Source organism: Rousettus aegyptiacus, unplaced genomic scaffold (genome assembly GCF_014176215.1).
Source record: "Rousettus aegyptiacus isolate mRouAeg1 unplaced genomic scaffold, mRouAeg1.p scaffold_m13_p_9, whole genome shotgun sequence".
NCBI classification, from domain to species: Eukaryota; Metazoa; Chordata; class Mammalia; order Chiroptera; family Pteropodidae; genus Rousettus; species Rousettus aegyptiacus.
Genome location: NW_023416312.1, coordinates 34,410,761 through 34,424,491, shown reverse-complemented (window position 1 = coordinate 34,424,491; position 13,731 = coordinate 34,410,761). Strand labels below are relative to the sequence as shown.

The 13,731-nt window shown below is 31.0% G+C and overlaps 1 protein-coding gene across 1 annotated transcript in view; it reads left to right on the top strand.

Annotated features, from left to right (window-relative positions):
* WNK3 (WNK lysine deficient protein kinase 3) overlaps nucleotides 1-13,731 on the top strand; it is a 147,585-nt gene that overhangs the window by 39,350 nt on the left and 94,504 nt on the right. Inside the window, 3 exon segments of the mRNA XM_036227332.1 lie at nucleotides 10,417-10,589; nucleotides 11,356-11,576; nucleotides 12,262-12,419. Coding sequence (XP_036083225.1) covers nucleotides 10,417-10,589; nucleotides 11,356-11,576; nucleotides 12,262-12,419 — 552 coding nt within the window.

The window sequence follows — 13,731 nt, the reverse complement described above, 5'->3', positions numbered from 1 at the left end:
AATATTAATCCTTTATCAGATACGAATTGCAAATATTTTCTCCCATTCTGTGTATTGCCTTTTCACTCTCTTAATACTGCTTTTGATGTACAAAAGTTTTTAATTTGTTTGTTTATTTATTTATTTATTTAATTTTTTTCTTAAGTGTCCACTACACACTTTTCAAGATGGACTACCTATACTCAACTACCTAGGGCAAGAAACCAGATGTTGGTTAGGGACAGGGGCCACTCCACCTTCCCGCTGTCCCGTGGTTTCCTATGTAGCTCAACAATCTCTATAGTACCAGGTAGTAACAGGGCTGAGTGTACAGATAAAGAATCACCAGCCAATGGAAACATAAAAACCACAAAACAGACAAGAATTTTCTCTTAAGCTAAGACAGTGTAGGAAGTCATTTATTGTACACGTTACATTCAGGCACAACTAAGAACAGAACTAGTCCAGAATGTCACAGGTCCAGAGCAAAAGACCATAAGGAACTGTCATTTTTGTATGAGCAAGGGAGGTCTCTCAAAAGGCGGTTGCAGTGATCAGATGGTGATGGATATTCTAGATCCATTGAGAAGTTCTAGACAGTGAGCATGCAGTCCAACAATTTGTATCAGTGTCCCTGGCCTCTGGCTTTCCTTATTTCTGCTATGGCTTCCACGGATGCATAAGCTAGCAAGTTTACTTGGACCTCTGCCTCATCTTTCTTCTTTCGCGCTCCAGCCTGCGCATTTGCTTCTTTCTCCACTTGGCTCTCATGGCGAGGAGGTTTCTAAGAAAATAGTGTTAAGGCCAAGAGAGAAAAGTTTTTAATTTTAATTTACTTATTTTTTCTTTTGTTACTTGTCTGGTTTTGGTGTCATATCATAAAATTCATTGCTAATCCTCATGTCATGAAGCTTTTCCACAATGTTTTTTCTAAATGTTTTATATTCTTAGCTCTTATGCTTTGGTCTTTGATGCGTCTTGAGTTAATTTTGTATATGGTATAAGGTAAGGGTCCACCTTCATTCTTTTGCATGTGACTGCCCAGTTTCTCCAACCAGTTTTTGAAGAGATTATTCTTTCCCCATTGAATAAGTGTGGCACTCTTTTTGAAAATGATTTATTAGACCATATATGTGAAAGTTTATTTGTAAAGGTTTATTTCAGGCTTCTATATTCTAATTTCATTGATCTTTATGTTTGTCTTTTTGCTAGTATCACACCGTTTTGGGTACTGTAGCTTTGTAGTAAGTTTTGAAATCAGGAACTCCAACTTTGTTCTTTTTCAAGATTGTTTTGGGTATTTGATTTTCTTTGAGATTCCATATGAATTTTAGGGTTTTTTTTATTTGTGCAAAAAAAGTCATTGGGATTTTGATAAGCATTGCATTTGCAGATTTCTTTTGGCATTGAAATCTTAACAATATCCAGTCTTATAATCCATAAACACAGGATATGTTTTCATTTATTTGTCTTTAATTTTAGCAATATTATGAAATTTTCACTGTTATAATTCTTTTTTCTCCTTAAAGTTTTTCTTATGTACTTTATTCTTTTTGATGTTATTATAAATTGAATTGTTTTCTTAATTTATTTTTTAGATTATTTATTTTAGTGTATAGAAACAACTGATTTTTAAGTGTTGTGTTGATTTTATATTCTGCAACTTTGCTGAATTAGTTCATTACTGTTTGATTTTAAGTGTTAGGAAATTGCAGCTAACCACTAGTAAAAAGGAAAAAAATATTACATACTTCTAAATTAAGACAAATAAAGGAAACAACAAAGAACCTAATATAAGATACAAGGAATAAAATTGAGTATATCATTTGCTATATCGGATGTGGACATAATGCACTTATTTACTTGTTAAAATAACAGACTGTCAGATAGTGTTAAAAGACAAACCACATGTGTTTATAAAAACATACTTAAAATAGTGATAAAGAAAGGCTAAGATAATGGTATAAGCAAGCAAAGAGAAAGTAGGAATGGCAATATTAGTATCTATTGCAGAAGGAAGGAAGTAAAGTTAAAGCATTAAATAGGATATTAGGAAGTTATTTACTTCACAAATTAAGAAGTTACTTCAAAGACCTGTAAGCACCAAAAATATTTTGGCTAATAATTTAAACTCAGAACCTCTAATACGTTTGAAGAAAATGGATTAATATATAGTATAGTAGTGAATTTCAGGTGTATTTCTTTCAGAATAGGACAAATCTAGCAGATAAAAAAAGTGAATAAATATAGAGGAATTGGATAATATAATCCCCAAACTCAATTTGATGGATATATAGAATTTCATATCTTTCAAATAGGGATTACACATTTTTATAGTCTACAAGCCACTAAAAAGATTGGTTAAATATATGGCCCAAAGAAAACTTTAAGTTAAAGAAAAGAGATTTTATATTCTTCATTACTCAATACAATTTTAAATAAATCATGAAACAAATACTCAAAAGATTCTTAACAACTTAGAGATTAGAAATCACACTCATAGATAAATTTTGGATCAAAGAGAAAAATCAAAACTGAAATTATAAACTACCTGGAAAGCAATGAGAAAGAAGATATTACAACAAAACTTGTGGATCTTTGTAAAAGCTATCCCCAGATGAAAATTTATCCCCTAAAATGTCATCATTATTAATAACAACTAGAAGGAATTTAGTACTCATTTTATGACAGTAGGGAAATAATGACAAAAGAAAGCAGATGAAGAGAAAATTAAAGATACTGAAATTAATAAAAAAATTTTTAAACAGAATAAATAAATTCTACTCTTCTTGGATTTCTGTAAATTGATTAATGAACCTGATGAAGAAAAATAAGAGGGCAAAAAAAATGCTTTGGAAAAGAATTATAAGAGAATATAATCTTCAACTTTGACTACAAATTTTTCCCAGTATTTTAAGTATGAAACATTTCAAATGCAGAGCAAGTTGAAAGACTTGTTGAGAACTTCCATAATACCCACCATCTAGATTCTACCTTTCACATTGATAACACATTTTAAACCTTAAGTTTAAAATGGATTACTCCTAAACAAAATATAAATCCAAAATATACCCAAGCAAAGGAGAAGTTGAATAGATTATTTATTATAGATGACAAGTTAGAGGATCTAAATTCTCTTTTTTCATAACACCAGAATGGGGAGGCATCCAAGAATATGCAGTGCAGCATCATTTATAATAGACCATGGATCAGCCTAAATGTTCATCGGTAGATGGAGGGGATAAATCATGGTAGAACTACATAATGAAATACTGTACAATAGTTAAAATAACCTAGAACTATACACATAAAAATAGATAAATGTAAAAATTTAATGTTGAACAAAATAACTTGCCAAAGAACACATACCACATAATAACCACCTCTGTGAAGTCTTCACACTTGTAAAATTATATTACTTATGAATACAAGCATATAATTAAAAATATTTTTAAAAACTTGAATGGATTAGAAACCTAATTTAGATAGTGGTTAAGGGAAGGAAGAAGATAAAATCAAGAAAGGGTATCTAGGGAGCTTCAACTATATATTTAATGTCTTGTTAAAATGGAAGAAATTTGGCAAATGTTAAAATTCAACAAAGCTAGCTATTAGTACCTTATTCTTTTTAAAAAGTTTTCTTTATTACTTTAAAAATATTTTACAATTAGATTTGACATTCAGTATTATTTTATGTTAATTTAAGGTATACAACATAGTGGTTAGACATTTATATAATTTATGAAGTGATCCAATCAATTAGTCTAGTACCTATCTGACCGCATACATGGTTATTATAATACTATTGGTTATATTCCCTATGCTGTACTTAATGTCCCCATGACTCAAAAAATTAAAAATAGAACTACCTTATGACTCATCAGTTGCACTTCCAGGTATTTATCCAAAGAAATCCAAAACACTAATTCAAAAAGATATATGCACCCCCATATTTACTGCAGTGCTATTTACAATAGCCAAGATACAGAAGCAACTTAAGTTCTCATCAATAGACAATCAGATAAAGAAGAGGTGATATATATATACAATGCAATATTACTAGGTCATAAAAAAGAATGAAAACTTAACCATTTGTGACAACATGGATGGATCTAGAGGGTATTATGCTAAGTGAAATAAGTCAGAAAGACAAATACTATATGATTTTACTTATATATGGAATCTTAAGAATAAAATCAATGAACAAACAGAAACAGACTCATAGATACAGAGAACAAACTGATGGTTGCACGATAGGAGAGGAGTTAGGGGGCTCAGTGAAAAAGGTGAAGGGATTAAAAAGTACAAATTGGTAGTGTGTTATTCTTTATGCCAGAATTTTTTTTTAATAATTTAAAAAGAATAAAACACACCAGAGCAAGTGATTTCAGAGCTTGATTTCTAGGCAACCTTTAAATGATAAGTGATTCCAATGTTAAAACTATTTAACCCTAGTTAATTTCACAAAGCCATTAAAATCTTAATATCAAATCCTTATATCATTTCAGGAGAAGAATCTCACATATAAATGTAAATGTTGAAATCCTCAGTAAAATGTTAGCAAATAGAATTCACCATTGGATCAAAAGAATAGCATTCTGTACCTAGGTTGCCTTTAAGATTTTAGAAAGAGTACTGTATCAGTTACCTAACAACAAATCATATCAATAGATGCTGAGAAAACATTTGATAAAATTTAGCAACCACTCTTTATTTAAAAATAAAAGTAGGAATAAAAGAATATGACTTCAACATGGTAAACTGTTTGTGAAAATATAAACAGAACTCAGTAAACATTCTAAGCTATGAGATAATAAAGCTATTTTTATTAAAATACAATGAAAGGCAGTGATGACTGTCATCACTATATTTTTTTCAATATAGTTTTGGATGTTTTAGCAAAATCAATACATAAGAAAATAGTACAAACAAACATTGAGAAAGAGATAGCTTTATATCTTCCTGCTGATGATAGAATGTAATTCCTGGAAAATCTCATTTTCTAATATCTGCTCTCTGGAAGACCCCTGAAGAAGAAGTTAGAATGTATAGGATAACACAATGGAGGCCTAAGCCATCATTAGTATATTAACATTTTTTAGAGAAGTGATTGCCTCAAGACAGCAGAGCAGGAATCAAGCCAAAATTCATCCACTTGATAGTAAAACAGGTAAAGATGTTATAAGAAAACTACAGACCAGCATCCCTCATGAACATAGATAGATGAAAAAATGTTCAACATAACATTAGCACATTAAATTTAGCAACACATAAGAAGGATAACGTGATGACCGTGTGTAGTTTTCCCAGGAATGGAAGGATTATTCAACATTTGAAAATCAATGTAATTAGACATTAGCAGACTATGGAAGAAAAAACATGATCATTTCAATAGATACAGAAAAAGCATTTGAAGAAATTCAATATCCATTTATGATTAAAAAAAATCAGCAAACTTGCATTAGAAGGGTACTTCCTTACCCTGATAAAGAGCATCTACTGAAGAAAATAAAAAAAAAACAACAACATACAGCTGACATCATACTTAATAATGAAAGACTGAATACTTTTACTTTAACAAGGCAAGGATGCCTGCTCTCACACTACTTCCAATATGATACTCTCAAAATCGTAATGAAGTTTTAGCCAGTGAAGTAAGGCAAGAAAAAGAAAAAGAATACAGATTAGAAAGGAAGCAATAAAAATGTCTTTACTCATAGATGACATGATTATATACAAAGAAAATCCCAAGGAATTTAAAAACTCCTGGAATTAATAAGTGATTTTTAACAAGGTTATGGGATACAAGGTTAATAAACAAAATTAAGTATTTCTCTATACAATAGCAATGAAAAACTGGAAATTGCAATTTTTAAAAAGCACCATTTACAACAGCACAAAAAAACCCACAAAATACTTAAATATAAATATAACAAAGTATGTACAGAATCTATATGCTGAAAACTAAAAAACACTAATAAAAGAAATCAAAGAAGACCTAAATAAATGGATTGGTTGCTTAGAAGACTCAATATTGTTAAGATGTAAATTCTTTCCAAATAACCTAGAAGTTCGAGAAAATTATATTAACCTCCCGGCAGGAATTTTTTTAGATGATTCTAAAATTAATATGGAAAAGCACGGAACTAGAATAGCTAAAACAATTTTGATAAAGAACAAGTTTGAAGAATTCATGTTAACTGATTTCCATACTTACTCTAAAGGTAATTAGAACATGTATGACATTACAGAAAGATAGACACAAAGATCAATGGAACAGAATGGAATTCAGAAACAGATCCAAACAGATATGGTAAAGTAATTTTAAAAAGACAAATGGTGCAAGGGTGGTCTTTTCAACAAAAGGTGCTGGAACAATTTTACGTGCACATTCAACAAAATGAACCTCAACCTAACTCTCTCTATACAAAATTTAACTCAAAAAAGTAAAACATGAAACTGTAAAACTTCGAGAAGAAAACATATGAGAAAATCTCTGAGTTGTGCTTAGGCAAAGCGTTCTTGGATATTACAACAAAAGCATGATCCATAAGAGAAGAAATCAATAAATTGGACTTCATCAAAATTAAAATATTTTGCTCTATGAAAGACACTGATAAGAGAATGAAAAGACAATACATAAGAAGACTGGCAGAGCTTATTTTCAAATGTGGCAAAGGACTTGTGTCCAGAATCTATAAAGAACTCTCAAAACTATACGATAAAACAACCCATTTAAAAATGGACTAAAGATTTGAATACATTTCACCAAAGAAGACAGACATATGGCAAATAAGCATATGCAAAGATGTTTAATATAATTAATAGTTAGGGAAATGGAAATTTATACCATAATCTGATATCCACAGTCTACCTATTACCATGGCTAAAAAACCAACCAAACAAAAATCCCTGACTACTGGTGAAAATGATGCATGTGGAGAAACTCTCATATATTTTTGGTGAGAATACAAAGTGGTAGAACTATTTTTGCACTTCATCGGTTTCTTAAAAAGTCGAACATCATGCGATCCACTTCAGATATTTACCCAGAAAAACCTATGTTCACACAAACACCTGTACCTGAATGTTTATAGTAGCTTTATTTGGAATTGCTCCGAACTGGAAACCACCTTAATATTCTTCAGCTGGGGAATGGATAAGCAAACCGTGGTACATCCATGGTGGAATACTATTCAACAATTAAAAGCAACAAACTATTGATACTAGCAGCAATGTGGATCAATTTAAAAGATATTATGCATGGATGGATTTTGATTTATCACACTAAGTGAAATAGAAAAATTGAGAACCATATGATTTCATTTACATGTGGGATATAAAACTGAAAGCAACAAATAAATAAGACAAACAGACTCATGGACATGGACCACAGTTTAGTGGTTCCCAGAGGGAAGAGGGGTAGTAAATTAGGGTGAAGAGGAGTCAAATATGTGGTGACTGAAGGAGATTTGTAAACACACAATGCAATATACATATGATGTATCATGACCTCTACACTTAAAACACATATTTTTATTAACCTTTATCACCCCCAATAAATTTAATAATAAAATAAAATAAAATAAAAGTCATTATCCTGAGTTAAAGATGCCTGACTCAAAAGGCTGCGTACAGTTTCTTTCCATTTGTAAGATTTTCTAGAAAAGGCAAAATTATAGGAATAATAAATGCAAGTAGATCATTGTTTTCCAGAGTTTAAGGAAGAGGAAGGGTTTGGCTATAAGGGATAGTGCAAGGGAATTTTTGAGGGAATTGGTGGAACTCTTCTGTGTTTTAATTGTCACAGTAGTTACTTGACTTTATGCATTTGTTGAAACTCATGGAACTGTACTACAGAAAGTAAAATTTTAAAATAAATTAAAATTAAGTATGTGGCTCAGGAAAAAAGAAGTTGAGAGGGTATCACCTCTTTTTCCCTGCCCCTGCCCATACAAAAAATATCTTACCGAAACTGGACAAATGGAAATATATATACCATGATCTTAGACAGTTTTGAGATGCCATTTTCTTTTTCCAAATTAGTATATATTTAATATATTCCAATTACGATTTCCAGAGATTCTTTTTTATTTTAATCAGAAAAATGATCTTAATGTTTGTATGGAATATAAATGGATAAGAATAGCCAAGAAAATAATGAAGAATAGGAAATTGACTTGCCTTACCAGTTATTAAACGTACTGATAGCCATTGCCATGGGAATAGGCAGATTGGTGGCAGGAAACAAAACCCAGTGTCAATGGAAACTTAATAATATACAACAAACATGTTCCTTAAGTCAGAGAAGAATAGTTTAACTGATAACCATCCAGATGAAAATACTACATGTACAGGAATGAATTCCAGATGGATTAAAAAGTTAAATACAAAAATTAAACTCTTAAGAGACTAAAACATAGATATTCAAATAATAGATATTCAATAAAGCAAAAGATATTCCTCAGTGACTATGGGGTATACCAAATGGTTATCATTTAAAGAAAAGATTCTAACATGCCAGTCTTCCTAATTTTATAGATATAATTGCAGTTATCCGTTTGTATATCCAGTCCTTTTTTACGCATTTAAATATATACTAGATTTTTTTTTTCACTCAATAGTATGTCTTAGAGATCCATCCACAATAGTACACATAGATCTATCTCATTCTTTTAGCCATTATTTGGTTATAACCAAGTTTAGCACACTGTGACTCATTTGATCCTGGGAAGGTTACTTAACCATCTTAACTTCAATTTCTTTATTTGCAAAATGATTATGGCAGTAGTAATGTCTATCTCAAGGGTTGTTATGGGGACTAAATGTGTATATATATAAATTTCAGAACAGTGCCTGGTATATAATAAACTTTATTATTGACATTTGGTTGTTTCTAATTTTTCATAATCCCAAACCATGCTGTATTTGGATATCCTTTTACATATTTCCTAATGCACATCAAGGAATGATGTGAAATAGGTAACCAAAAATGAAATTGTCCAAACTCTGGTGTACTGTTTTATAAGGGTTATTATGAAGTCTTGATTATAACAACAACAAAAATCTCTTTAACAGAAGCCATTTGCTTCTATCAGGTTGCCATTTCTTCTACTCTCTTAAGTTTCATGAATATATATTCTATCAAGGTATATATTTTAGGTTTAAAAAATCTTTTGTTTGAACCCTTCTCATATTTCCATCACTACTGTGGATTTACATATTTCTTTTGTTATTTTGGTAGGATTTAGGACAGGAGGGGAATTAATATGTTGTCAACCATCTTGAAAAGGAAATCACACCTAAATTTTTAACTTGAATCTTGATTATTTCTCTATCAAAATCAAAAAATTGTTTATTGTCAATCCTTTCTCTCTTGCTCCCCCTTGCAGAAAAAAAAATTATTCTTCCGTATCCATTACATTTTAGTGAAGTAAACTGGAATTTCAATTCTAGACTGTTCTTTTTGCATTATATGTCTTTTAATTACTGTTTAGAAAATTCATTCAAATTTACCAACTACATAAGGAGTGATTACTTAGGCTTAACGCTAAGTAAGCAATATTGGAAATGTCTTAACTATTCATTGTATGCCACACCCTTCTTTTCTAGCAACTTTATTTGGCCACATTTTAATTGAAATTCTTTGAGTAATATTTTCAGAAAGGGTTTATGGTGTGGTGTACTTTCTGTGTCCTTGTATTCATGGAAATTTATTTATTTTTCCATTATAAATTTGCTTGATAGCTTATCTTGGTTCAGAATTCTGTAAACATTGCTCTTTTGACTTCTAGCATTTAATATAGCAGATTAGACATCCGAAGACTGTTGGAAGGTTTTTAACTGGTTGGTTACCTTATATTTCTATCTGGAAATATGTTGGCAATTCATATATTTGACTGGAATAAGTGTCTAGGTGTCTAACATTTGATTATTCCTATCCTGACATTATAGACCCTTTAGATGTGGAAATTGTGGATTTCTTAGGGAAACTTTCCTATTATTTGCTTTGATTATTACTTTTTCTCATTTTGAGATATTGTTTTTCCTTTCCAGCAAAGGAAATTTTATTGGACTATAATTGACATATAACAATGTATAAGTTTAAGGTGTACAACTTAATAATATATGTATATATTGCAAAATGTTTACCACAAAAAGTTTAGTTAACATCCAAGATATTGTTTTTCAAGGTGCCGATTTATTATGTAGGTGGGTTTATATTTAGTTAAAAATGTAGCAACTACTGTATTGCTGTATGGGAGGAGGCAAAGTAACAAAATGATATCAGTGATTATATAGGTCCTGAGAAAAGAATCAACAGGCAAAAATAAATACATCAATAAATAAAATAAATTAAAGCACTCATTTGATTAGTATTAGAAGTGTGCATGAGAATTTTTAGATCTTAATTTGGAACTTATTCCTCCATTCCAGGACCGAAAATTAACCAAAGCTGAGCAGCAAAGGTTCAAGGAAGAAGCAGAGATGTTAAAGGGTCTCCAACATCCCAATATAGTTCGATTTTATGATTCCTGGGAGTCTATATTAAAAGGAAAGAAATGTATTGTATTAGTCACTGAACTTATGACATCAGGAACTTTAAAGACGTAAGTTGACCCTGATAGTGCTGATGTAGTTTTATTTGGAAATAGTTTTCAGGCGTCATAAAACTTGCTTGTAAAATAATACTACTTGATTAAAGAATCTGAATCTAGTGACTATGTTTCAGGGCAGGTTAAAAACATTAGGATGTTAATGAAGTTTGTTAGAATATACAATATGGAGAACTTAGTATTTGTGGGATATCATAGAAGTTTAGAATTAGAGATCATTATAGGATAATATAATATCATTTTGTAAATGATACTGAAAAGTTGGGTATGTGGCCAGGTTCACATACCTAGTGAGCAAACAATGTAATTGTAGCCCATTGTTTTTTTTTTCTGACTATTGTTTTTCATTTGGTATGGTATCACTTATTTGCAACTATGAAACGTGGGGTATGCTTTTTCTGTTTCCTAGTATTTTTTGCACTAAATTTTTTTAGAGTTAAACCCTCGGGTGACTCTATCTAAGCAGTTATTAGGAAGTAAAGATGGACTTTCTTTTTAAAATTGTGCAGCCATTCCACAAAAGGCCAGTCCGATTGGAGTGATTTTTGTTTTGAATTAAAAATGCTGAACTTGGTAGATTATCTTTAAGAATGAGGCCTTAGATTTAAATTTTTCTTGCTGTAACAGATACTAAAAAAATCAACTCAGTGATGGCAATCATAGTACAGCATATGCAATATGTGCTAGCTTAAATGATTTACTGCTCATACAATAAGCTAAGTATGTTTGTTTACATGTGGTCTTTTGTTTCTTTGTGTAGGTACCTAAAACGGTTTAAAGTCATGAAACCAAAGGTCTTAAGGAGCTGGTGCAGGCAGATTTTAAAGGGGTTGCAGTTCTTGCATACTAGGACTCCTCCTATTATTCACCGGGATCTGAAGTGTGATAATATTTTCATCACGGGACCCACTGGATCTGTGAAGATTGGTGATCTAGGACTAGCCACTTTAATGCGCACATCATTTGCTAAAAGTGTCATTGGTGATTAACATTTTACATTTTATCGGTTGGATAAAGAGAGATTTGTTAATGGTATATGTCTAGAACAGGGAACAGCAAACTATAGCCCATGGGCCAAATCTGGCCCTGTTGCCTATTTTTATAAATAAAGCTTTATTGGAACACAGCTGTACCTACTTGTTTATATATTGTCTATGGCTGCTTTTGTACTATAGGGGCAGAGTTGAGTAGACATAAGAGAGGCCATATAGACTGCAAAGCCTGAAATATTTACCATCTGGCCCTTTACAGAAAAGTTGGTGCTCCCTGGCCAAGAATGTGAATTTGCTTTGAAATATCTATTATATATTGACTTATTTCAGAGACATCCTAGTGTATTTCTTTTGTGGGATATATTTAAGATTATTGAAAGTTTCTGAGTATTTAAGAAAGATAATTTACTAATTTAATTCAGAAAAATTTTGAATAAAAAGGCTAAAAATAAAAACAGATTTTAGTGATTATTACCTAATCTTGACCATTACAGATTGTACTTTATTGGTACAGAAAGTTAAGGAAGTTCTTTAAGTGCTTTATGTAGATAGAGCACGTATTCAACAAATTATTTATACGTTTGCTTTTGGGGAGCAGAAATTAACTCAGATAATCCTTTTAGCAAAAGGAAAGTGATCTTTAACAAATATGTGGTCATGGTGTTATTTTGTAGGGACTCCTGAGTTTATGGCCCCAGAGATGTATGAAGAACACTATGATGAGTCTGTAGATGTCTATGCTTTTGGAATGTGTATGCTGGAAATGGCTACTTCGGAGTACCCTTATTCTGAGTGCCAGAATGCAGCTCAAATATACCGTAAAGTAACTAGTGTAGGTATAACTTTATTCTTTTTACTTCACAAATTGCTGTATTTCATGTTGAAGTTCATTAAAATCAAGTTAGTAAAACCTAATTTTTTTTAGTTCTGTATAACAGTGCTAAATTTAACATAATTATAATGAAATAAGCTTTAGATTTATGTTGTATACCTATACTCTGTTGGGGTCATATAGAATGCTCTATATTAGTATCTTTCGGAAAGCATAGATATATCCTCTATATTCATTTGTTTGTAAGGAATTTTTAGATATTTATTAGATGGATCTTATTTTCCAAAGATAGATAATAAAGATTGACTAACTTTAGTTTTGAAGATTTCTTTTAGTTCTAAAAGCTTGATTATGGAAAGGCATTCAAAATGTAGTTCAACAGATATAGTATTTCATTTCCTGCTATGAGCAATTTTTTGCATTAGAAATTGCAAAAAAAAAATGCAAAAATGAATAAGTGTTTGCTCCTCACTAAGAGCTTACAGTTTTAGTAGGACAATAATATAAGTTGACAGAAAAACTATAAAAATAAAAGGATAGGGGTATAGTAAGGAATCTAAGGGAGGTAGAAGCAAAGTGTTAGGACTTTTCAGAGGAGATCTGCTTCATTCATATTCAATTGGGTGGCTTGAGGTAGGCGGCTAAAGAGATTATTAGAGTATTTCAGATAACTAATGCTAATAGGTACTTTTTAAATGTATACTGTATGCCACATGCTTTCATCTTTATACCCCTACAAGATGGTACTATCTTCACTACAAATGATGAGACTGAGAATCAGAGGTGATTAACCCAAGTTAACTCCAAATGTATGTCTCACTCCAGAGGTTTGTGTAAGGAGACAATAAGAAATAAGGCCAATGTCTAGCATGTGGACATTCTATAGGACACATGACTTAGTATCTCCAAAAAATTAATTTGATTGTTCATTGCTTCTAGCCATTCTAGAAGACTTTGAAATAATATTGATTTGGAATGTTTGTGATAGAGAAGCCCTTAGGAATTTACAAAAGTGTGTGTGTTTTTTTTAATTAAGTTTGTTGGGGTAACACTGGTTAACACAATTATTTAATTTTCAGGTATACATTATAATTTGACATCTGTATATTCTATTGTGTGTTTACCACCCAAAGTCCAGTTTCCTTCAGCTACCATATATTTGACAAAAGTATTTTTTAATAACATTGATTTTGTTTCTGATTTCAAAAAATATTTAGTATATTTTGCTAATTGGGATATACTGTTGTACATTGTTAAATCCTATTTTTTTCTTAATTTTGCAGTATGAGAATTCTCCATGTTATTAATTAAT